Source organism: Delphinapterus leucas, chromosome 6, assembly GCF_059928025.1.
Source record: "Delphinapterus leucas isolate spDelLeu-1000000601 "Yukka" chromosome 6, BTC_Dleu_Yukka2, whole genome shotgun sequence".
Lineage (NCBI taxonomy): Eukaryota > Metazoa > Chordata > Mammalia > Artiodactyla > Monodontidae > Delphinapterus > Delphinapterus leucas.
In genome coordinates, this window is record NC_143134.1 from 61,423,575 (window position 1) to 61,449,008 (window position 25,434).

At 37.5% G+C, this 25,434-nt stretch overlaps 1 protein-coding gene across 6 annotated transcripts in view; it reads left to right on the plus strand.

The window, feature by feature from the left end:
- The window catches only part of NFIB (nuclear factor I B), a 229,066-nt gene that overhangs the window by 3,694 nt on the left and 199,938 nt on the right, over positions 1–25,434 (plus strand). For 4 of the 6 annotated variants that reach the window (XM_022573744.3, XM_022573745.2, XM_089913216.1 and 1 more), the window contains exon 2: positions 2,603–3,134. In XM_022573744.3, the coding sequence (XP_022429452.1) occupies positions 2,603–3,134 (532 nt within the window). The remainder of the gene's footprint in view (positions 1–2,602; positions 3,135–25,434) is intronic. The other 2 variants (XM_089913215.1, XM_089913217.1) reach the window with 1 other exon arrangement.

The following is a 25,434-nucleotide window of genomic DNA, read 5'->3' on the forward strand; positions in this document are numbered from 1 at the left end:
AAATTTTGAGATCTGTTACATGATAGATGATTGGAAGCTCAAACAAATTTAATCAAAGTATGTTTGATGTCTTTATAGGAAAATGGAATGTTACTGAACATAGTACTTAAGGATAAAAGTACTTAGAAGTTAATACATTGCTTAATATCTGTTAAAATAATATCGTATTTTTAAAAGTATGGCAAGGGTAAAGTGAGTGAGGCAAAGCTCCTCCCGCCCCCATGTACTCTTTACATCTCAAGTTTTTAGTTCATGAGTATATATGTATGTTTTTTGATCATATCAATAAATCATAGTTAAAGTTAGAATATAGGAAGTGAGTTCCCAAAGCATGTTTGAGTCCACATCTCCTTGAGCAGGGTTTCCTTTTGCATATATTTCTAAGGGGGATAAACAAAGATTTTGTAGTTACAGTGAATGCTGAAAGCATGGCATCAGAAAGTATATGGAGATAGGGAGGTCTTATCATGGGCTGTGGTTGCTGTGAGCAGGGCTGCCTTCCCACACAAAGAACAGATTGTGGTTTAACTCTTTCCATGGCCTAGTTTAATGTGCTCGCATAGTAACTGAATTGTTCAAATCTCTGCTGGAAACTACTGATCGGTTTAATGATTTCCTCTATGGCATTTGGTTATGCCTCATGCTGTGATGTAATCATTTACATTCTGTATTGTTATAAAATTTTGATTTAGGTTTATTCTGCTCTAGAAACATTTTACAGCAATATGTTAAAACACTTGAAAACTGCATTATTGATTGGATGGGATGTACACCTCTTCCGGATCTGAACTGCAGACTGCGAACATGCTGCAGTCTTTAGCGTTGAAACTTTGAATTTGATCTTAAAAATGAGTTCATAACTCTATGGGAGTTTGGGGGTGTCTTCTTTGTTAGAGTGTCATTTGTGATACTTTCATCATTTTTACCTGATGGAATTCATCAGTCTGCTGATTAAACAGAATTTATTCCACATAGTTCAGGGTGACCAGCCCTAAGATGTCAATGTTAACTTGGGATACAAACAGTTAGAGAAAGTTATTTTGTGGTTGAGGTGACAATACAGTGACCAGAAAAGTGGCTGCAGTGGAAGTTCTCATTTGTTTCAGATCTGGCCTTATTGCCCGCATACAGTGTGCACGACTGGATGTTAAGCTCTTTCTCGGAACAGTAAGAGGCCTGAGCTTAGGAGACAGGTTTTACCTATGGCAGGAAGTAATGACATACTGACTGCTTTGGGAAGTAACTTGAAATAACTGGAGGTGCAAATTATCTGCCACTCGTCGCCGCCTCCCTCCCTTATAAAAGGCGTACATGAAACAGGCAGGAAAAACGCAGGAGCCTAAGGTAAACCACTTAATTCACAAGACGGGATCTCTCCACGTGCAGATTCACAAGTCCATGCATATGGGCACCCACAGCCCTGTCCAAGAATTCAGAGGCGTAGCAGATGAATTGTATTGATTCCACAAAAGCAGGGAGTGACCAGCGGTGCACTCCTGGTGTCACCCTGCCACTGCATGCAGAGACACAAAGAATGTAAAGTTGGTGCCAAGTTGCCATTTTTCATTGTTCACCTCAGATTGATTTTTAAGGGGTTTAGAATAATTGCCACACTCATGTGATCGGTTAACAAATTAACTGACTCTGTGGGGCTTCAGACTCTATAGGAAAGCTGCCGGAAGAACATCCGAGTCAATTTTGTTTCAACTTTAGAAACTTTTATTTAAAAATGCAAGAGCGTGTCTGTGGGTTTGTTAGAGAGTAGCAGCGCGCGCGTGCGCGCACGTGTGTGTGTGTGTGTGTGTGTGTGTGTGTTGGGGGCCAGCGTTGCTGGTAGAGGGAGGGAATGCACTGCTCAAAGTATGGAAACCTTCTGTTCAGGACACTGATACGACAAGCTGTGTCCTTTGCCCACTTTCCCTCACTGTATACCAGTTTCTCTAGTTACCACTCTTGGAATGGTGCTGTTTCAGTGTTGGAATGTTGGACGTTTGATAAGAAAATGGATCAAGTTTAATGGCGCATGCTCTTTGTGCCACCAGCAGCCTCTTGCTGAGAGCATGCTCCAAAAGCGGGAACTGTGTGGCATTACACTGAGCATCTATATGCTTTGTGTTTCTGTGCCACAGAGAAGAGAAATGAACTGTGGCATCGCTCCTGCCTTCTGAACAGCTCTGCTCCGATTAAAAAAAAAAATCTCACTGTGTTCTTTGTAAAATGGTACTGCTTAGTGTTAGTTGGTCAATCAAATATTTAAATATTGAATTAGGTGCCAAGCATCTTGGTCGCTTACGTTTTAAAGAATGTAGGATACATGGTGGGAATGAGGGGGATGGGGCCAGAGTGGAAATACAAATATAAACCTTATTTTCTTTTTTAGGAGGGAGAATCAACCTGTGAGTTTTGGTGGAAAAGGGGCAGCTTGGCATACTTTATTTTCTTCTGGTCCTGCTATTTTGATAATTTTAAATAAGAAAAGAATGTTATTTTTGTGCATAACTCTTGGTACCGAATTGGGAAGGGGTTGTGGTCTGATGTTTTGGAGCCTTTAAAAAACTAAACTGACTGTGTATGTCTTCTTTTTCCTCCTCATCTTCCACAGGATGAATTTCACCCATTCATCGAGGCACTACTTCCACACGTCCGTGCAATTGCCTATACTTGGTTCAACCTGCAGGCTCGGAAACGCAAATACTTTAAAAAGCACGAGAAGCGAATGTCAAAGGATGAAGAAAGAGCAGTCAAAGATGAGCTTCTCAGCGAAAAGCCTGAAATCAAACAGAAGTGGGCATCCAGGCTCCTGGCCAAACTGCGCAAAGATATCCGCCAGGAGTACCGAGAGGACTTTGTGCTCACCGTGACTGGCAAGAAGCACCCGTGCTGTGTCTTATCCAATCCCGACCAGAAGGGTAAGATTAGGAGAATCGACTGCCTGCGACAGGCAGACAAAGTCTGGCGTCTGGATCTAGTCATGGTGATCCTGTTCAAAGGCATCCCCTTGGAAAGTACCGATGGAGAGCGGCTCATGAAATCCCCACATTGCACAAACCCAGCACTTTGTGTCCAGCCACATCATATCACAGTATCAGTTAAGGAGCTTGATTTGTTTTTGGCATACTACGTGCAGGAGCAAGGTAGGAGCAGATTGTTCTTTCTTCTAGCCCGGCACACACTGCCCGCAAACCCCACACAAGGAACACCTGGCTTGGGTTAGATGGTCCTGGAGGCGCCTAGGTCTCGTTCACCTGCTCTGGGGAGAGTGGCATGCCCTCCTCCACTTGCTTGTCCACTGCCATGCGCAAGCTATGGAAATAGACATGGAGCTTTCCTACCTGGATAGGCATGGATATTTAAAGACCACAAAGAGATGTGTTTTCAAGTGTCTTTGAAATAATACACTTTTTCAAAGACACAGAATAGTCCGAAGTGTTTATTACACTTCACTTTTTGTCCTCGGCTACATTCTTTACATCTAGTCATCTTTTCCCAGTTTGAAAATGTAACTTGATTTATGAATAGTCAAACCGTTCTTTAACACTCTTTGTATTAACCTCCTAACTAACGAGGTAGATCAACTTTTTTCACGGATCTAGTGCTATTGCCTTGAAAAAATAGAATTAACATTTCCTATTACAGAATGCTTAAGGTAGCCAGTATCAGAAAGTATACCTTACGTAGACCTAGATTTATTTAATTTAAATATTTCTATCAACACCTACTTTTGATTGTGTAATATTCGCTGTAGATTAAAGGGATCATAGTTCTTATCTAAATAATTTATGTTATAATATTTTCCCAGAGTGACTTGGGAACACTTATTATTGTTCGTTTACTTGAGTGTAAATTCATAAAACTTACCGAGGAGGGAAGTCGCAGCTCTCCTTACAGAACAAAAACAGAAAGTAGACTGGTTACACTGGATTAAAATAAATCTCAAAAAGAATGCAGAAACCGCATACCGTACCTATTTTAAAAAATCCTTGATAAAGAGAGTGGTATAAGTGTTGCCTGAATGATTCAAAAATAGGTGATATATTTTGCTGAGTGTTTTCTGGGTTCGTGAAACATGTTTATTATTTTTATTTTTCTTAATATATTTTCTTTAAGGAGGTTTAAAGAAATGCTTCAAATAAATGTATTGGTATATAGATGTCCTTGTATTAGCACAGTCCATAGGAAAACATTTTAAAAAACAACCTACCAAAAGTGGACTGTAGTTTAATCTGCCATAGGTGGTGGGTCATTTGCTAACTTGGCCTGGTGGTAGGGAAAGTGGCCTGCAGATAGCCAGGTGGCAGACAGTTATCTGATATGTGTTATATAAGTGTGGGATTTAGTAAATGGTATGAACTTCATCATCATCCCAAAATATAAAATATCAGAATTACTCTTTTGACTCAGAAATCTAGGTACTTACTATGTGCTTTTTGTCTTTGTATTTCCTTAGTATAGTTTTAGAGATATGCTTACAAGTCATTTAAAAATTTCTAGTTTGATTTTAAATAATGGTGCTTGATATCATACATTTGGAAATATTGGTTTTTTTTTAATGAAAGATTGCATTTACTGTTTCTATACACTGAAAAATTAAAGTCCAAGTAATGATGGTTTGGGGAAAAAAATTTTTTTTTTCCCCGTGTGTCCCAAAATAAAAGCACATTAACACATGACACTTAATTTGATTGGCAGCTGTCTAGGAGGTGACATTTTAAGGTGGGCTGTATATATGTGTTGAATTGACTGTCAGTGTGTTGTAACTCTGTCGTGAAAGTCAAGGCTGGAAGTAAAGTTTTAGAAAGTGGGTCATGTAACTTTTTAGTGCAGGGAGGGAAGGTTTGCAAGCACTTCACTGCTGCTCGCTTTTTAACTTGCTTGAAGGCTAGTCCTTGAGGTGTGCACGCATGTACATTCACTCCTGGGGCAGGCAGCCAACTCTCTTGGTTGATGAACTGACAATAAAGAACATATCCTTTGGATTTGTGAAGATAGACTGAAGAAAGAAAAATGCATAAATGCCTTCTGCATTGCACCATCGGTCATGATAGTCATAAAGTTGTAAGCAACTCTTGCAGACCACATTTTCAGATAAAACATTGATTTTGTTGTTGTTTTTAGTCTCTCTTTTAAAAACCTTTTATTATTTTACACTGCGCACCTAATTTATATCTTCGGCTACCTGTGAGTGCACCATATCTTCTTAACATCTGTTGGCTGTTTCTTTGAAAAAGTCACATCAGGATGCTTTTGTGTTTTCCTTTTTTCAAAATTTATATCTTTTTCCTTTGGTCAAATGTAGGTTAATTATGTCATTTTGCAGTGCATTTGATTAAAGAAAGAATTTTAAAATATAAGTCTGTAGTCAGTCAGAGGGCTGCATATCTCCCATCGTGACTTTTTATTTCTCCTCTAAGTGCATGAAAACCCACTTAAGTATGTTTTATCAATCAGGTGAAAAAGTATAAAGAAAAACATGAAAGAAAAATCAGAAAAGAAAAATGTAATGTTTGCAACAGAATGAGCAACAGAATTACCTTTCCCCCCTTTTTTCTTTCTCTCCCCACTTCTAAACGACTGGGAGGAAAACATGAGAAAGAACAGAGAGAATGCCAAAGATGGTTGCCACTGGCACCAGGATTGGCATCAGACCCTCTTTGTTTAGCTCAGGATGCCTGTGATTTGTTAGTTGGCATCCGCATTGCAGTGTGGAGTGATGTTACAATATATTGACAATTTCCAGATCTAGAAATGTCAATAGTCCTCTTGGTTATTTATACAAGATCACAAACTGCATCTCTTCTGGAGGATGACATAAAGACCAACAAATAATAAAGTTCATTGTTGACCAACTTCCTATGCTTTTTCCCTCTTTCTCTTTTGGTTCAACCCACACTTTTTTTTTTTTTTTTTTCTTTCATGCCTCAGCCTCATCTTTTTTTGAAATGTGGAAAGAGTTACTAGAGCTTTGACACAAGCTCTAGTGCTACATCTGCATCTGATACAGTTTTGGGGAGAATGTATGCATTTTGAAATCAGTTTTGATATATAGTTCATTAGACTTGTGCATCCCATGGCCGCAAGGCAGAATTTCCTTTAAAGCTAAATCTCTTTGTTATTCAGCCTCTTCTGTGCCTAGAGTCTGGTTGACCACAATTTAGTCCATTTTTGTATTGCTCCATGTTTAGGAAACGGTCATGTTCAATATAGTCATTTATAAAATGATACCACCCCCCACTTTACCTAAAATATACACATCATGTGGGAGTCCCTGCGTTTAAATCCATAAAATCATTTGACGGTATTGATTCAGAGGGCTGCGCTTCGGCTGTTTCGTTGCTACAAGAACCGCCATTTTGTTTGTGAAGTGCCAGGCGAGGGGGAAAAAAAAGGCAGACACTGTGCTGGATGCCAATAATGGTTGCCAGTGGCACCGAGGTTGGCATCAGACCCTCTTTGTCTAGTTGCTGAATGCCTTTGATTCGTTGGTTGGCATCCGCATTGCAGTGGGCACACTGAAAAGTTTTTGACAATCCCTGAATGAAAGCTGCTTGCTTGTTTGCTGCAGCAAACCTTAGCTGATAGAAAACCCTTCCTTTTATCTATTTTTTTTTTTTTTAGGTTTCTTTTTTTTTTTTTCAAAGATGGTGACAGATTAAAGGAAAAAACAGCTCTGAAGTGGCCTCCATTTTCCCCAAGATATTAAAGATGTCCAGGGATTCTTGGGCAGGTGGTACCTATTCCCCATATTGTCTTTGTTACTGCCTTCTTGAAAGCAAAGCAAAACAAAACAAATCAAAAACCAGGCAAGCCTCGCGCAGCACACCTTCCCGGGACAGAAGTACGCTGTAGGATGCTGGGTGTGCTCTGGGAAGGGTATGGAGGGCTAGCTGGCTGCAGTGACATGGAATGCACTTGCCAGGACTGACTGTGGCTTTCAGTCACATCACTGTGTATTTCTTAGGCAATTTTTAGTTCCTTCAGTTTCCACACTTCCAAATTTTACAGTAACCCATTGAGAGGACCTTTCTATTTTTTTTCTAGTTAGTAATGTGTAACAGGGTAAACGTTAAAAAAAAAAAAGAAATGAGAAAACCTTCATGAGGAAACCTAACGTCAGGAAGACCAACCAAAAGGCTGAAATAATTTTGGTTGAAGTTTCCTAGATGGTCTGCATTCATATTGCTTTCTGGTTAACCACCATTATCTCGTTAATTAATAAGAAGGATTAGCAGTGCTACCCAAAAGGCTACACAGAAGGAAGTCTGGCCTGTGGAGGCGTTGAGTGGCCACACTGTGTCCTGTCTGAAGAGTGGCGTGGGGTAGGGGGCTGGGCTTTCTCTGAGGCAGGAAAGGGTTTTGAAGAAAGAGATGGGTCACAACACACTAAGATGTTTCAGGATCTCAAGAGAGAGTAACTGTTGTCATGAATTTAACAGATTCGAGTTTCAACTCAGCCTGACTGATTTTTGGACTGTGTTTTGCACTCTTATTAAACATGTTTTGGAGTGCTAAAGAGGCCTGGAACCTCGTGACTCTCATGAGAGAGGAATTTCCCTTTTAGCCTTGTGGAATCCTTAAAATTGTGGATGGCAACTTCTGTTGTTTTATTGGTAACTGATATGATGATCAAAGTGCATTTCGACATTGTGAAAAACGTGACTTGTTTACAGGGGAAGTTGTAATCATTATTATTGTTTTTGAAACAGAATCCTTCCTGGTTGTCACATCTCATTAGGGAGGAAGCAAATGCTAAGAATTGTTTTCCTCCCTCAGTTACTGACTTTAAGAATCCTTTTGGGTAACAATTATTATTTTTTTTATGAAAAGCTTAAGTAGATCATTGTTTGCAAGTTGACAGCATATTTTAACCTTTTAATAAATTTCACTTCATTTGCAGATATTTCCCATTATGGGGAAAAGGAAGCTTTCATAATCTGTTAAAACGGATTGGTGGGCTTAAATTGTGAAATGCTCAGAAAGCATGACAGTTGTATGCATGTTTGATTTAGGGGAACACTGTTAAGTTTTCCCATCTAGCGTCCTGTCCTTGACTGAACTTATGAACTCTAGTGCACACTTGTTTGCATTCTGGCTCTCGCACAATTCAGCAGATAAAGAAGGGCTCCTACTGGCCTGTCTTGCTCCTAGGCTTAATGAGACCTTTGTGGGAACATATATTGTAATATGAGATACGTAGCAATTTTCTCACTGATAAGAAGAAAACACAGGCCAGAAGTTTGCCCTCTCTGCCATGATGTTCCTGCCCTGATAGCTTTGCTGGACAATTCAAGAGTTAAACTCTGAGGCCCCAGTTGCCAGCTGGGAAAGCTTGGCATCTGTGTTCTGATATGGCAAACCAAGCTCTTGAATTGCTCTTAATATGATCTCACTTTTCAAAAGGGAAGGAGAGAGAGAGAAGGAGAGAGGGAGAGAGAGGTATATCATTTGTTATATCAATTATGATTTTCAAATATTTAAAAAGTATATAATGATCCACTTTTTGGAGGCAGCAAAGGTTGGTAAAATGTCCTGCTGACAGCATTGGGTGTCACTCTGCATTATACCCTCTCACCGTATACGCTGCACTACACATTTTGTAATGAAAAATATTCATCTAGATTACACGTTTGGATTTGCAGATTTAGTGCACTATGCCTCTTGTGTGGGAAAATAACTCCATATGCAAAAGGACCAAAATGATGTTCATTATTCAGGAATCATGGTAATTTGGGGGAACAGTGCAATGACAGGAGATGATGCTTAGGTCTCCCAAGGGGTGCTCCCTGACAGATACAGGGTGTGTGCCTGCAGACTCAGCTGGGCAGGAGCCATTGAGGAGGCCTGTTGTCACTGCTTTAATTCTTTAAAGTTTCTGTGTTCTAAAGTGGTACCTAAGAGGTATATCCACACATAGCTGTACTATAGATTTCGTAGGATTTTTTATTTACTTACTTGTTTTCCCCTAAATTTGGAATTTACAAGGAAACTGCCAAAATGAAGTTAAAGTTTTAATCCTCCATTAACTTTTTTTTTAAATTAATTAATTTATTTAATTTTGGCTGTGTTGGGTCTTCAAAGCCGCACGCGGGCTTTCTCTAGTTGCGGCCAGCGGGGGCTACTCTTCATTGTGGCGTGTGGGCTTCTCATTGTGGCGGCTTCTCTTGTTGCAGACCATGGGCTCTAGGCGTGCGGGCTTGCTTCAGTAGTTGTGGCTCGCGGGCTCTAGAGCACAGGCTCAGTAGTTGTGGTGCACGGGCTTAGTTGCTCCACGGCATGTGGGATCTTCCCGGACCAAGGCTCGAACTCGTGTCCCCTGCATTGGCAGGCGGATTCTTAACCACTGCGCCACTAGGGAAGCCCCCTCCATTAACTTTTTACTCTTAAGTTTGGCACTATAATTTGGAACAACAATCCAACATATCTGATGAGTAAAGTCTGTCACATAAACTTTCATTCTGCTTGACTGAACTGAGAAACTAGACCAGTGGGCTTAAAAAAACTGTTTTGTGACACTTTTACCCCTGCCATCCCTGCCAACCAGTTGGAATTTCAGCACCTGAAGAGGGAGGGACCCAGTGGGAGGCTGCGCCAGAATTCTCTGGAATTCATAAAAGTTGAGATGAATAGGTTTTCACGTCTGTCATCCCAGTGGCTTGCATGATAACTGACTTTATAATCAAAAGAATCATTATTGCTTTGTTGGAAGGTTAAGGTTTCAGAGAGTGGAAGTAGCCTAAGGGGCGCTCATTAAAATAGGGAATTATTAAATATCTGAAAAAGATGGGCGAAGGCAAGGGTGATCCCTGGCTCTGAAACTAGTTTTAGGTGGAAGTGTCTCTGCAGTTTGTGAAAAGGTAGCATTTCCTAGTTTGGAGTTGAGGAGAGTTGAACTTGTGACGCTTGAGGAGTTTGTCCATGTATGCGCTGTGACAGAGCAAGTGATCAGCCAACGTTATGTTCAAAGCAGTTTTACAACCTTTTTTCCCTCCATCCTTGTGGCAGAGGAATAATTTTAGAAATCTCAAGGACTAGCGGTTATGTGATGGGAAACAGGAGTTATTACAGCAGCATGCCTCAGCGCCAAGCATAGCCAAGAGGGGAGCTTCCTCTTCAAGCTCACTTTTCTGTGGCAGCGTGGTATGTCGTCTCATCTTAAAATACATTCTTGGGTCCTTGAACTCTAATTATGTGATGTGGTTAATTTCACTGAATTCCATTGTTGGGATTTGGCATAGAGAAAAAATCACCGAACTGCAGAGAACTTGCGAACTTCAAGTGCGTGCTGCAGAGGAGGGAGTCTACGGGATTAGTTTGTATTAGACTGGATGGTATAGGATGTGAGGCTAATGGGACTTGAATGCTTGGGCTTTTGGGTTGTTATATTATTCAGAAAATTGGAAGAAATGGTCACCAATTAACCAATGAGGTGGAAAGACCTTGAGGCTGAATTGAAGGCCACACATACAAGAAAAAAATACCCTCAAAATTACATCAAGCAATGTTCTAAGAGGGGAATGCAAACTCTTCTTGTGCATAAATATATTGTTTATAATAAAACACTTAGATACACATATTCTCTCTGTTTATGATGATAGTTTAAACAGGACAGCACTGATGAATCACAGACAAATTAAAGAACTCTGAATAAGAACTATATAATTGAAAATATGGGGTGATGGATGAAGTAATTTTACTAGCTGAGAGTTGCCTGGAGGTTGTTTATTTTCAGAATCCCATTTTAAGGCAGCTCAGAGCATGTAGTAAGTTATGGATGAAGCACAAATCAGTTGAAAATGGGATTTGTTTAAACAAGCGCAAAAAAAGAAAATAAGAATTGCTTTTGAGAAAAAATTCTTTAAATATATTGCAGTTTTAAAATTCTGGCTGGCGTCAACTCCATGTCTCAAAATAGAAACTTTAATAAATAGTATTGAGTTGAATTGTAAAATACATGTATCTCCCACAAAACTACACAAAAGCATTTAACAAGCACCAGTTCATAATTGTGACACTAATACATATTCTGATGCAGCGTGAAGCTGAGGATTTTTTTTAAAACTTCATTTTTCAAAACTCACATTGAAAAATATACATGGAGAAATGTATTGCTGTTAACAGGGAATGGTAGAGCTTAGGACAAAAATATGATCATAAGCACAGATGTTAAGATAGTTATTTGAAATAGGGTGTATTTTGTAATTCGTGTGAGTAGGGGATTACATTTGTGCCCATGTTAATAACCCGAATATGTCAATATGAAGTCTATACCCCTCTATTAGTGAATTCTGAAGTGTGAAAAATGTTCCTGCTTAGGACAACTTGTATTTTATTATTCTGACATCTGCAGTTTCTGGATGGATTACCTTAAATTTGCTATGCTATGTTAAAAGCCTTGTTTTATGAGGTTGGTCTCAGCTTCTGGCCTTAGTGTCAGGAACCCTGCTACGTGATGCAACTTGCCTTGTTAGGTTTAATTGACCAAAGCTGATGTGTTAAAACAATTCATTTGTGTTGTAACTTATGCCCTGGCTAACTTGCTACCTGAATCCTTTGACCTTGACTTGTCTGGGTCATGAAATGGCTGCAAGCTGTTTGACCTTTCTATTGTGTAGTAATGTCACTGTTTCCTCTTATTCTTTTATGGTAATAGCTGACAAAAAGCCCCAGCCCTGACTTTACACCCCAGTGGATTCCAGGCGTCCCTTCGCAGTAGTGATGTCTTCTGTTTGACATGGTCTAGCCGTAGAAGTGACTTTCTTTTGTTTGCTGACAGTGATGGGGACAAATTTGCAGCTCTCCTTGCTCCAGGAGGTGGGGGGTAGTATTCTGGCATTTAGAGGGATTTGGATTTCTTCTGCTTAGATTTTCAGTTTCCGTGTTTTATGATTATTCATATCACCATTTCCTTTTCCCCTCTCTTCTGAGGTTGGCTTTTCAGCTTTTTATATTTATGATTTCCTTAATAATTGCTTTTCAACATTTTCGGCTGTTACAATAAAAATATTTTATTGTCACTATATAGGGTAAAACTGGTAAATTTAGTTATGCTTTGGATTAGCAATGCGTAAGTCCTAAAATGACTGACTTATAAACTTCACCTCTTAAACTTGTCTGGTATTGGAAAAAGCTGTATACTAAACATGTAGGATTAAAACAAAATTTTTAAGAAATGAGAGTCATGTTGTAACTTTACATAGTCCATCTTATAGTTTTAGGGGAAACCTATTCTTGCGACTTCGATAGCTAAATTTCAAAGCATAGTGAACCATTGGTAAATCTGAAGCTTTTACTTCTTTGGGGACATTTGCCAGCGTGTGAAATTCAATGCTTATTTTAACAAATATAAAAATTGTTTTTTCCCTTCTTTATGAAACCCTCCTATGCAAAAATAGAGAATTTTACCTCTGTTCTCTTCCGAAGCAGTGAAATAATTTTATTTTTAAAATATTGGAAATGCCTTCTAAAATGTTAAAACACAGATATTTTTATCCTACCAAATTTTTCTTTGCCAAATATGACATTGTAGTTCATGATTTTTCCTATATTTGCCAGATTAAATATTTAAAATCCAAGCTGTTACATTTTATTTTTAAATTATTAGAGGGAAAAAAGGAAGTTTAAGTTAGAATGCGCATTTCCTTACTTGTATGTCCCATACTGTTTATCCATGTGTGGGGATACACTGACAGATGAGAGACAATGTGGTCCAGGCACAAGAACCTTGGAAGAAAACATGCAATTTTTCTATTCCCATTTAAAAAATATCTGAAATGGCAGGTGAGAGAGTTTTTCTTTTTCTTTCTTTCTTTTTTTTTTCTTTTTGGTTGTTGCTGTTTTAAACTATTTTTCCCCCAGGAATGTTCACAAGATCAAGGAATTTAAATGCTTTTCAGCATTAATTGTGTTGATAATCCAGCATCCTGCGGATCCAAGGAAGAAAGGTAAATGAAACGTCTGATTTTGGTCAATAGCCTCAGCGTCTCTCTCCTGCCCATAAAATCCAATCTAGACTTGAAAACACCTCTCATGCCTTTCTGCTCACTCATTGGTGTTTTCAGTGGTGGAGTCCACCAAGAATCGAGTTTGGATGTGGTTAGTGGGCTAATGGGTCATATGCAGTGGGACTGTGATACAAGAACAGCGGCCAGCCCCCAAGGATTTAAAAAATGTCTGTGATTTCTTCCAGAAGTCTGCCTCAGTTCCTCCACCTAAATGATGTAAAACAAATCGCAGCTGCTGAGTTAAAGAACCTAAGTTCCTGCATCATGTGTAATTGATGTGTGTGTGTGTGTGTGTGTGTGTGTGTGTGTGTGTGTGTTGCAGAGTTGAAAAGAAGTGAAGGTAGAGAAAAAAAGAGAGAAGTAGGGCCTAGATCTTTCAGGAATGACTTAAGAAGGATGGTTCATTCATAGATTGAGGAGTAAATAACATACCATTTAAAATATTCTGTCAGCTTTGGATTTTGGATTCCTTCACAGTTGAGCACATCTCCCTTCTTCCTGCCTTTTAGTTTTTGTAGAACATAGAAAAATAAGTGCATGAATGTGACATGTCTTCGTAGTCTTGCTTCTTCTCTTTATCAATTTTGTGACCTTGGCTACGTCACTTAAGCTCCACGTGCTTTAGTTTTCTGTCTTGTAAAATGAGGATTAGAATGCCCGCTTCGCAGGGCTGTTTTAGGATTACATCAAATAATTCATGTAAGTAAAAGCAATGATGTTATTAATAAGAGTGATTATCGCTCTTTATAAAGGAACATGGCATAGTATAGACATCCAGAGGAGATGCCCAATAGTGAAGAGAATGAGTGATTAGGTGTTGCAGCAAGAGGTCATCAATTAGTTTATGTGTATCTCAGGTGATAAGACCCTCCAAAGAGAAAATGAAAAGTCCCGATCACAGTGATGTGTATAGATATTTCCTAGTAGGAACATATTCCTAGTTGTGTATGGTTTTTATATCAACTTAAAGTAGAATTACTGTACAGTTTTAGCAGTCCTCTATATCAGACTTATCAGAGAGTTAATTTCTTGATCAATCTAGGAGTCCCTGAAAGGAAGGAGTAAAATAATTTTATTAGTTGGCTCTTTGAGTAAATAACTTTGTGTTAAGTGAAGGGTGTAGTAGGAAGTACTTGTAATTCATTGTACTCCAGTGAAAACATAGGACTTTTAGTTATAAAAACATGAAATTGCCAACATTTGGGAGAGCTACACTTATGTTTTAGATTTGGTTGGACAGAAGTGGTGATGTTGTGGACTGGATTGTTCTAGAGGAGCAGGCTGCTGGTTTTTAGACTCGAGTCTGAAAGTGTCTTATTTAAAAATGATCCCTAGTTGGGTCAAAACTCAAAATGTTTCTTTAGTTACGTGAATTGTTTTCACTTTATTGCCACTGGACTCTTCCTCTTTAAGTCAGTCTTTCCCACTTGTCCTTTTTTATGGTGTTAAGAAAATTAATTAAATAATCTTTAGAGGAAAAAAGTTAATATTTCTTACTTAAAGTGATGTCACTTTTTCTAAGAACAATTGAAAGCCAAATGGGAAGTGGTTAAAACATCTTCTTCTTCTTCCCAAATTAGATTTAGGATTAGCGCTTGAGTTTTGTGGCTCTGGTTGGTTGGATCCGGTGGTCCTGAAGCCTCTCTTGTGGGCCAGATTTTCCTTGGGGAACCAGTCATGGTGCTTCTTGCCCATGGGCGGTGGGTGGGTTGCTCCTCTCACTTACTTTGTACAGCAGATTTGCAAAGTGGACAGGTTAGCCCATACCCACAGTCTGTACTAGGGAAATATCTTAAATCACACGTCACACTGATGCAGTGCAAAAAAATTTCATATTCTTCTATGCAGCATTTTAATTATAATTATACTTAGGGTTTCTGGCCAGGAGTTAATAGGAAAAGTTATCTCACTGTTTGTCTGTTAAAGGGTAACTAGGGTGTGCAGAAAGTAGAATCAGAACATTGATTAGCTTGCTCTGATTATGGCACATAATTTTTAATAATCTGTGTCATGTCTTTTCTTTTTGAGAACATACCTGATGTTGCTATTCTGTTCAAAATCAAGAAGCATGTATTTTATTTAGTACATAAAAAAGTACATCCAGAATTTTTTGACATGTGTAAACTGGATTGCTGTTGATGGCAGAAGGATTTAGTATTTTGTCCTTCTAATACATTTGAAAAGCTTTGTTTGCACTTAGGATTTAAAGTTGATATTGACCTGAAATGGTCAATGTGCATTGACCATGTATGCAAATCGATGCATACATGATTCTTAAATACTGGTTGCCTTTCTTAGCCTCCTGGTGAAGCTAACATATTTCTTTAAATTTCCTGATGGTAAAGCATTAATATTTTTGGTTAAGACTTACAGTTATCATGTAACAGTATCTGTTCTATTTACAGTCTCCAAATAAGGGAAAAGCTGCTTATAGTAATATGAGGATCACTGGTCTTACAATAATTAAATAGACTTGTTATACTACATTAATCCCTTTTGGAACATTTGGAATGACTTCCTAGTACTAACAACACAGTATTAGGGCCTACAATTAATCTGCTTTTTGTATCCAACATTTGTATAATATAAAACGTGTATAGAGAAACATATTTCAGGTTTAAGATGAGTTCATAGGAGGACAAAATGAAATTATATTGGACTATTAAGGAAAATGAATATGATTCTAAGTACTGATAAAATATGGAATTCATTTCGAGTTAGCATAGGTAGACAAATTGTTTTTCATAAGTTTTTGTTTTTTTCGTGAAGACCTTTTTTTGGGCTCTCAGAATAACTTTTTGGGACTTCCCTGGCGGTCCAGTGGTTAAGACTTCGCCTTCCATCGCAGGGGTTGTGGGTTTGATTCCTGGTCGGGGATTCCACATGCCTCATGGCCAAAAAACCAAAACATAAAACAGGAGCAATATTGTTATAAATGCAATAAAGACTTTAAAAATGGTCCACTTAAAAAGAAAAATCTCAAAAAAAAAAAAAAAAAGAATCACTTTCCGCCTAAGGTCCACGATTTGCACATGACACACCAGATAAATGCAGTATGAAATGGAAGCATTTGTTCAATCTAATATCCAGGAGGTGTGTTAACACCTTGTGAGCTGGTGTTTCTTGCTTGGTCCCTGCATTGATAAAGCTATTTATTAATCCTGGAGAAAATGAAGCAGACCCAATTTCAAAGTCTGGTCCAATCTTGTTCTGTGTTTCATGGAAATGGTTTAAGTTAAGGACAGACTGGGCATTCATTATTCAAACAGAATTATTACAGATTTGTTAGAGTTCTGAGTTAGGATTGTGTTTACATCTTCTGTTGTGGAAGCCCCATGAGGCATAATTTCCTCCTCTATGTGGGTTCTTTTATTTTTGTTGAGTTTTTCACACCCGGGGATGTGAATTCAACCTTGGGTATTCCAGTTACAGGGAAAAAATTTTGTGAAGGATGTAGTATTAGTTCATTTCTGGGGCAGATTGCATGCATATGTACAGAGTACCATGGAAGTGCTGGGATTATTGAGCGGTTTGCAGCCATTTTAGAGCATGTGCCTGGGACCAGCTAACACATTGTCAGGGAAAACATGATGTAGCAACAATATTAGATCATGCAAATGAGACTACTGAATAGTAATAGTTATGGGCAATATTTTGGAAAACACTGATTAGTGACAGTTTTATTACAGCAAATGTATGTATCAAGTCCCCAGATTTCATTGTAATGCACTGAAAACAGATGTCAAAGTGTCCCAAACAGAATTTCATGGTTAATCTACATACTGCATGGAAAGTACAAACAAACCATTTAGAATTCTGTTATTTAATCCTTTTAGAAGGAATGAAAATATACAATTTAGATTTACTCCATTCTTTCTTTTAATTTCAGTTTTTGTTTCCTAGGGGCTGATGATAAATTATTTTTTTTTTTCTTTGCTATTTTCTTAAGATGCATATGGGAGAAGACATATCTGCATATGGACATGGTTTTACTTAACATACTTTGAACTGTAAGTTTCTGAACATAAGGTCTTTGCATTAAAAAAAAAAAAAAAAAGGCTCTAAATTATTTAGTGACCTGGTAATGGAATTAACCTTCTTCTATTCCTTTGTTTACTGATGTAGAGTTTCACTCTATGCCACATAGTGACTGAAGCAGCGTGCTGAAGCGGAAGGGAGGAAAATTGGTAGCCCTCCCTCCTGCAAGTACCTGGGAGACTTGGGGCCTCTCAGTGACTCAGTTTCTTTATCTGTCAAATGACAGAGTTGGCCAGAAGACTTCCACTCTCCCTCTTAGCTCCAGCATCTTAGGAATTTGGCTTCTGGTTACCCTGGCAGGGGGAAGATCCCCTTCACATTAAGCAATATTTAATGAAGTTTAGCATACTCTCGTTAAATCTGGAATTTTAATACGTTTTATTTATTAAAGAGAAATAGAAAATGTGTAACCTGACTCTTGAGTAACACTTTCATGTTGCTCAATTCAAAGTCCAATAGTCAAATCATTTGGTTCAATCTAGATAAAAAGCTTGCTTTTTAAAGAAAGAGGTCTTTAACTCATAGATTTTTAGAGCTGGAAGAATCCCTAGAGACCTTCTCACTTTACAGCTGTGGGTACTGAGTCTAAGAGAGGCCCAAAGCCACTTTGGTTGTTTGCATTAGTTTTACTGCTACATGGGCATAAATAAGCATAAATAATTAAAAGTGTTATTTTGTGAACATAGCAGCAAGTTTTTTTAGGTACAAAGAGAAAAATTGTGATTAAAAGATATGTGTTATCATTTGTAATTTATTGAAACCAATTGATTCAAGAGTTCAGTTTTTTTCTTTTATAGCTTTTCATAGGATATATTCTATCGAAGTCACCCTATAGCTATGGTCTTCATGAGGATGACTATCTTTATCTTTTTCAGTGGGTGAAAAAAACTGTTTAAGTTATGGTCAACTAATATGGATTTGATCGTAGTTGGAAAACAGAAAGGATCCATTAAAAATGTACTGCCAGATTTCCAGTAACCATTAAAGGTGATGTTTGAGACTGGTTGTAAGAAAAACTTTTTCTTGAAAGTCAGGTATTGGAAGAAAAAATGGGAGCTGGTTATGAGGAGCTGATTTAAGTTCTGCTTCCTGGATGTCTACAATTTTCAGATTAGCTTGATAATTACTATGTCTCCATTTTCCTTTGTGTGGTGCATATCTCTCATCTTAGTTTAAAAAACTGCTTTTTTTTTCCAGTTTAAAACAAACATTCATATGCCTTCTTTTATTTGAGATGTTTCTAAGAATTTTTTCTTAGTTTAATTTTAGAAACCCAAACATGTTAAATTCACAAGAGGCATTCAATTTTAAAAGGAAACTTTCAGTGAATCCTTTTGCTAAGGTAAGAATTCTTTTATAACATGAAAGATTTGTCTGTAAATTATATGAGTGTCCTGTAATGTACTTATATATATCAAGGCACCCCTGAGTATAGCAGAGATTAATAACTTTTAAAGCAGAGATATTAGCAGTATTAGAAAAAGTTTAATATCAGCTACTTTTAGCAGCTAACTTCTGGTTTGAGAGTTTATGAGGAAAGCTTGAAAGCATGTTTTCAAGGCACAATTGTAGATGGAAAAATAGATGAGTAAAAGTCGGGTATTATGTAAGTGAATGACAGCAAAATCGGTAGAAATGTTGTGGGAGCACATTATAAAATAGATAATAAGTATTTATGGAATGAATGAATATAAATTACTTAAACTGAATATAGAACATTAAGGGCAAATCAGATAACTGCTACTGTGGTAGTTTAAAAGTTCCTCAAACTGGGAAGAACTGATTTTTACTGAGACTTGTTTTGTTTTCTTTTATATCTCCACTGGTGACTGGTCACTGTATAAGAAGTGTCTGTATCTTATATGTGCTTTAAGTTTCAGGAATGAGTAAAATAAAACCATATGAAGTGTAGTATCTGTATTAGCAATCGAACATATTCTAGAATCAAGCTGGGGTTTTAAATGTTTGTTTTACTGTTATTCACTATGTGGTTAGGTAAATTGGTTATATTTTCTAAGATTCAGTTTTTTGAGCTGTGCAGTGGGTTGTGAGGGTGAAATGAGAACATGCTTGTGACGTGCTTAACACCATGCCTGTCATATTGCAGATACTCAGTAAGATGTTTGCAATTATTGCTGTGACTTGTAATTAGCAACCACTATGGTGCTTGCTCATAGTATGTACTGAGTACTTATTTGTTCAATGAATGAATGCTTACCACCTATACTAAGGATTCTGGAAGACTTGATCTCCCTTTTGTGGGGCAGAGCATTAAATTAGGGACAGTACTCTGCCAAAAGTAGGAAGAAACATATTATGATAGCAAAAATTAAAATATTTTAGTTTCTATGTAATGTCTCAAAATCGATCCATAAAGAAATGAATGATATAGAAGCACAGTGAATCATAATGCTCACTTCAGTGTCTGTAGGTGACTGAACGAAATAGCCTTACCTAGGAGCATAAAGACATGCTGGATTCCTGTATAAATTTCTGCTTAGAATCCAGTATACTTTACATTATCCATTTTTCATAAGGCTTCTCATTTGGGTTATCAGGAAATCTCAGACATAAACATAATCAGAAAGAAAAAAGAACATATCTGTAACTGTTGCCTAGCAGGGAATACCTGAGGCACTGGTATTTTATGCAGGAAACCGAGACTTTAAAATCCCAAACGTTTTCATGGGCTCGAATGGGGATATATATTTTTTCTCCTTTGTGTCTCTGATAGCGCTGAATTATAGTCCCGCAAAAAGCTGAGAAGAGAGATCTTATTATTTTGTGTAAGATTATTTTCTGAAGAATAATTTTGGACTGCTTTGTCGTATTCATTAAAAATACATTACATAATTTTAAAAAATCATTTCACTAACATATATTTTAAGTGCCTAAAAAATTTTGGTGTTGGCAACTTTTCCTCAATAGTTATTCGGTAATAATCTTTATCCTGTTATTATTCATTTGACCAGTCATTATTAGGTTTTCCTGAAGAGTGTGTGTGTGTGTGTGTGTGTGTGTGTGTGTGTGTACGTACGTAGATATGGTACATTAATTCTTTTTATTTGGTGTGTGATTAATATGATTCTGCATATATCATATAGTCAGGAAAGTGGACACGTATGGATTTATTAAAATGTATCTTTCAAGGAAAATATAAAACACTTGATATACAGGTGACAAACAGTTGAGAAATGCATTTATTGAGTGGGAGCTCTGTACTAAGCATTTCAATATTTTAAAGGGTTAGGAAAAAATAGTGAAAATATAGATGACCTTTCCCAAATAATTTATCAGTAGAAAAGAGAGAATAATGGTCACCTGTAGTGAGAGAAAGAAAAATGACCAAGATAGTGGAAAAAGTATACAACTAACTAATGGTCTCACCAACTACTATATATAGTTGGATTTGCCTAGCTCTCTGGGTGGAGACCCTGTGGGACTGCACTGGAAAGGTCACAGAGAGGAGGTGAATCTCAAGCAGAGTTTTCTCAGGGGTTATATAACAAAAACAAAACAAAATGAGGTAGATAACCAAGAATCTGCATCTTATATAAATGAATTCTATTTGGCAATGACATATGCTATGTGAGAATTATATATTTTATTATTTTGGTAGCCTAACAGATTTGGTGTTTTTAATAATTTATTAATAAGGGAAAAATCTAATAGTAAGTTGTAACCCAGATGCTAAAATACTCAATACTAAATGGCTTTGATTAATTAATCTCTTTTTTAGGGTAGATAATAATATTCTAATAATTCTAATTAAACAACGTTATTCTTATATATGGCTTAGCTTCAGATTTCAGTGTAATCCTGTATACATTGTTTTAAAATGTTTTATTTAATATCTTTTTAATTTATCTAATAATATGTTTTAGATACTTTAGAATTGAGAAGATAATTCTATAGGCAGTTAAAAAATCTGGAAAGCAGAATATGCTGCAAAAATATTTTGCTTAAAATATACTCTAAAGTTAGGTGAATTCAGTTTCGTGTCCAGTTTATATCACTGTTATTATTATTATTTTAAAAATCAAGTGTGGCTCTCCAACTCACTAGAAAAAAAGAATTGTTTCAGTGTGATGAGGTATGTTTTATAGTCAGGCTGAAATATCTGATCCGATGCAAACTTATACTTCTTTTACTAAGAGCAATGGATCGATACAGTGACACACCCAAGAATAAAATAACCCCCAGCTTCATATATTGAATTTTCCTAATGTATTTTTCTCTCTGTAAGTGATACCTATTCTAGAATATAATGTTTCCTCATAGAAAATTAGAGAAAAAATATAAATGAAAACTTTGATAATCCTTTGGCTGTAGCTATAACATAGGTAACTTCTTTAAACTAGCTTTCAAGCCTTAAAGTTTACCAGGCTTAACCCCTGAAGAAAGAATTGAATCCAGTGTGTGAAGTGCTAAGTTCCTCTATGCTTCCTCACCTCCTCAGACAAATAAGATGTGAATATAAGTTCTTAGAGGGCACAGATCTTTCTTCATACTTCTCTTCCCCTTATTCCCCATGAGGGGATATATACAGTACTGATTGTATAGTTGAATGTTGATTATGATGTGCAGATACAGCGAGATTATAAACACTGAAATTTAAAAGGAAAGGTCTCAATTTGCCATTTTATGATGGCATTTTAAAGCCATCCTCCTATCTACAAACAAGTTGCTTATCACTCAGCAAATATTCATTGAGTACCCACTGTGTATCAGGCACTGTGCCGGGTATGGGGATTTCAATATAGAGAAGACGAGCATTGTACTAACTTTTCAATAGGGAAAGACAACTTAAGAGGAATCATCCGATGTTTATTATTATTTTTCTTAACTGAAAAGTTGCTATTAGCTGCTTAGTAAACACTTGTGGAAAGAGTAATGTTAGTGATTATCATCTGAAGGAAATGACTTAGGAAAACTTGTGACAATTTCTGAGAAAACAGTGAGGCCATGGGAAGAGATGATTTTGATGAACAAGCATGATTTTTTCATCTGTATGACAAAAAATAGTTTTGTCGGGTACACATGCTAATAACAAGCATGTTCTGTGACATCTTATAGCATGTAGCTTTTCTTGCAGGAAATTGAAGACATGTCAGGATGCCTGCCTTTCTGAACTCTGGCCTTGCTCCTAACTCTGGCCTAGCCCTAGCCATTGCACTGGGCTCTGAGTGGCATTAGCACCATTCAGAGGTGAGAGAATCAGGAACAATAGTGAAGCTTGGAGGAAGAGTGAGTACGTGTTAGGCTTCGCGATGATGATGGCAATAAATAGAAGAAACAGAAGAATAGAAGTGTGGCATTGGAGGTACACTCAGTAATTTCTCCAGCTCCTCAGATGTCAGCAGATCTGTTGCAGATTTTGCAGCTAACATGGCAGCCTGAGAGGTGACTGTGATTTTGGAGGAAGTGACTGGAAGCACAGGGAGTTGAAATTTGCTGGAAGGAGCCATGAAAACAGTGTCATAAGTTTGGAATTGGGAGTACTGAGCCTAAAACTCTGTTTTTATCTTTTTTTTGCGATACGCGGGCCTCTCATTGTTGTGGCCTCTCCCGTTGCAGAGCTCAGGCTCCGGACGCGCAGGCTCAGCGGCCATGGCTCACGGGCCCAGCCGCTCCGCGGCATGTGGGATCTTCCCGGACCGGGGCACGAACCCGTGTCCCCTGCATCGGCAGGCGGACTCTCAACCACTGCGCCACCAGGGAAGCCCTGTTTTTATCATTTTTAGCTGTACGACTCTCACCAAGTGTTTAAAGTTCCCGAGGCTCCATTTCTTCTGTGTAAAATGGGGATAGTAATCTTAAAAGCTTTCAGTAGGGCTAAATGAGTTAATGACTTGGAAAAGGTCTTACCTAGCGACTTCAGCCTCAACAGATAGTTTGAGTAAAGGAAGGTAAGATTTTCTAGGCTGTGGTGATTTTCCACTATGCTTTTTACTATATAGTTGTTCAGCTAACACTTAGTGAGCACTTACTATGTATCAGGCATTGTTTTGAGAGATTTATCTGTGTGACTGGTTTATCCCTCCTTAACCATGTGAGGTACTTTACTGTCCTTTCACAAATGAGAACTCTGTGGCCTAGTTTAGTGACTCAGAGCAAAATTAAACCCGTGTGGTTTGTCTCTGGAGCTCTTTCTTAACCCTACTTCTAGATGGTGAAGTTACTCTATTCACATTAGGGCAGAAGGAATAAAAGAAAATGTTATAGAGTGAGGAATAATCTCTGCATGTTAAAAAGATAAGCTCATTTTAACTTATTCACACATTTTAAAAAGGATTGAAATGATCATTTTTTTATCTTTGACTTGTAAGTTGTTTCTTTCAATTCTGAATAATTAATTCGGATATAGAAAGTAAAAGTTATAGTGATTTCCCAGCTAGTCTTTTCTCCTAAGCTAAGCATTCTTTCTCATTTGTTGTTTCCTCTTATTCTAGTATGCTTTTGTATGAGACCCTGAAATTGGATGTGTTTATTGTGTAGACCACAAAGGATACATAGGGAAGATAAAACAGCCTTAAAGAGAGGATTAAGCAAGTCAAGAGCCATACATGGTAATCCAATTCTTCAAGAATAGGCATCATGGCCTTTATGATTGGTTTATGATAAAAACCCTCCCTACTTTACTCATGCCATGCTAAACTAATGGTTTTCCTTACAAGTCTCAGAATATTTTTTCTTCTGTCATTATTATTTGTTAGAAGAGCTGGGACATTTTTCTCAGGTTCATTGACGTTTGCTTACATCTGAGTAAATTTACTCTGGGTTCCTTCTGTGATGAGAGTTTTCTGAAGAAAATAGGTACGTGAATGAAGGACAGGTATTTTGATTTCCATTATAGTTTCTTTGTAGAATTTTTCTAAACAGAGACAAAACTATTTTTGAATTTTTGGTGCCTGCTTTGTGGATTATTTAGATCAGAGGTTATGAGATTTGTAAGTCATCCTAGGGTTTGCAGAGCAAACACTCCTCCATCCCCTATTCCTATGTGTTTCATTGATCTTTTGGTTCAATGGATTCATTTCCTTTTTAGATAGGACAGTGAGACTTTGAGAAGGATAATGTGATGGAAGGATCCAGAAATGACTCTGCTTTCTCTTCAGAAAAGACAGGGATCCCTCTTATTATTGCTGCTTTATTGTTATGGTAGTAATAATTGGTACTGATAGTAGCAATAACAAAAATAACTACAGTGTGTTGAGAATGTCCTGTGTATCACATGAATTATTTAATGTAATCATTATAGTTACCCAAAGAAGTAGGTATATTATCATCATTTAATAAACGAAGAAGTTGAGGTTAAATATGTTGAATAACTCTCCAGTCAGACAGCAAGTAAGTGACAGAGCTAAGTTTTGAACCCATGACTGTCCCCTTCACATCTCATATTCCCAACTTCACTACTACTACTTCTCCATTTAAAAAGCCTGTTCTTTAATCATCTCCAAGTAGAACGATTTCTTTTATTAAAGGGTCTTTCTTCATTTTCAAGGGATGTCAGTTGCATTTTATAATCATTACACCTGTCAATTAAAGAGCTGTCACCAAATCTGAGTGTGGTCCTTCCTACCTAGAGTGAGAAATAATTACATATATTTTTTCTGTGCACTGTAAATATTTCTTCTTTCTAGCTGCCTAGATGTGCATTGGTTTGTTCCTCAGACACTGCTGTTCTGTCCCTCAGTGAGCAACAAGTGACAGAAATTTCTCTGGTGTTCTTAGACATTGTCTCAAAACATTTAAACATGTTGGCTTTATATATTTGCCCCCAGACATGAATGTAGATACTTTTCTCTTCCTATTCCTTTGATTTATTTTCAGAGATACTTTATAAAAAGACCAGTGAAAGCCCAGGCTGAATCAGCTTGAGTTCGTGCAGCCCTGCACACCATCGGGATTGCTCTTGCCCTGAATGAGGAGTCCATTGTCCTCCAAGACATTATGTTAAAGCCTTAACTGTGAACTTTCAGTCAAGATGCTAGACTTGCCAGTTAGTTACACAGAAACTATTCTGTCTGGGCTGGAATGTGGCAGTTAAGACAGGGGAACTTTGATCTTCAAGATAAAGTGGGTACAGACACTAGTGCACTGTTGCCATTTCACCACAGTTTTAATTTGTATAGTTTTTTCTCACTTTAATCTAAATTCCTTAAACTTGTGTCCAGTGAATGGTGGGATGACACAATCAATGAGTATATTGTTAGAAAACCTTTAAGAAAAGCCAGTGCAGTTCATTCCCTAAGACCAGGCCCTGCCAACCCCCCAGCCTCCCCGCACTAGTCAAGAGTTACAGGGATATTTAGTTATGTCAGTTTTCTTTTAGGATGTGTGCCAAACTTTAATCTCTGGATTTGATACTTATGGGGTTATTTATTTATTTTTT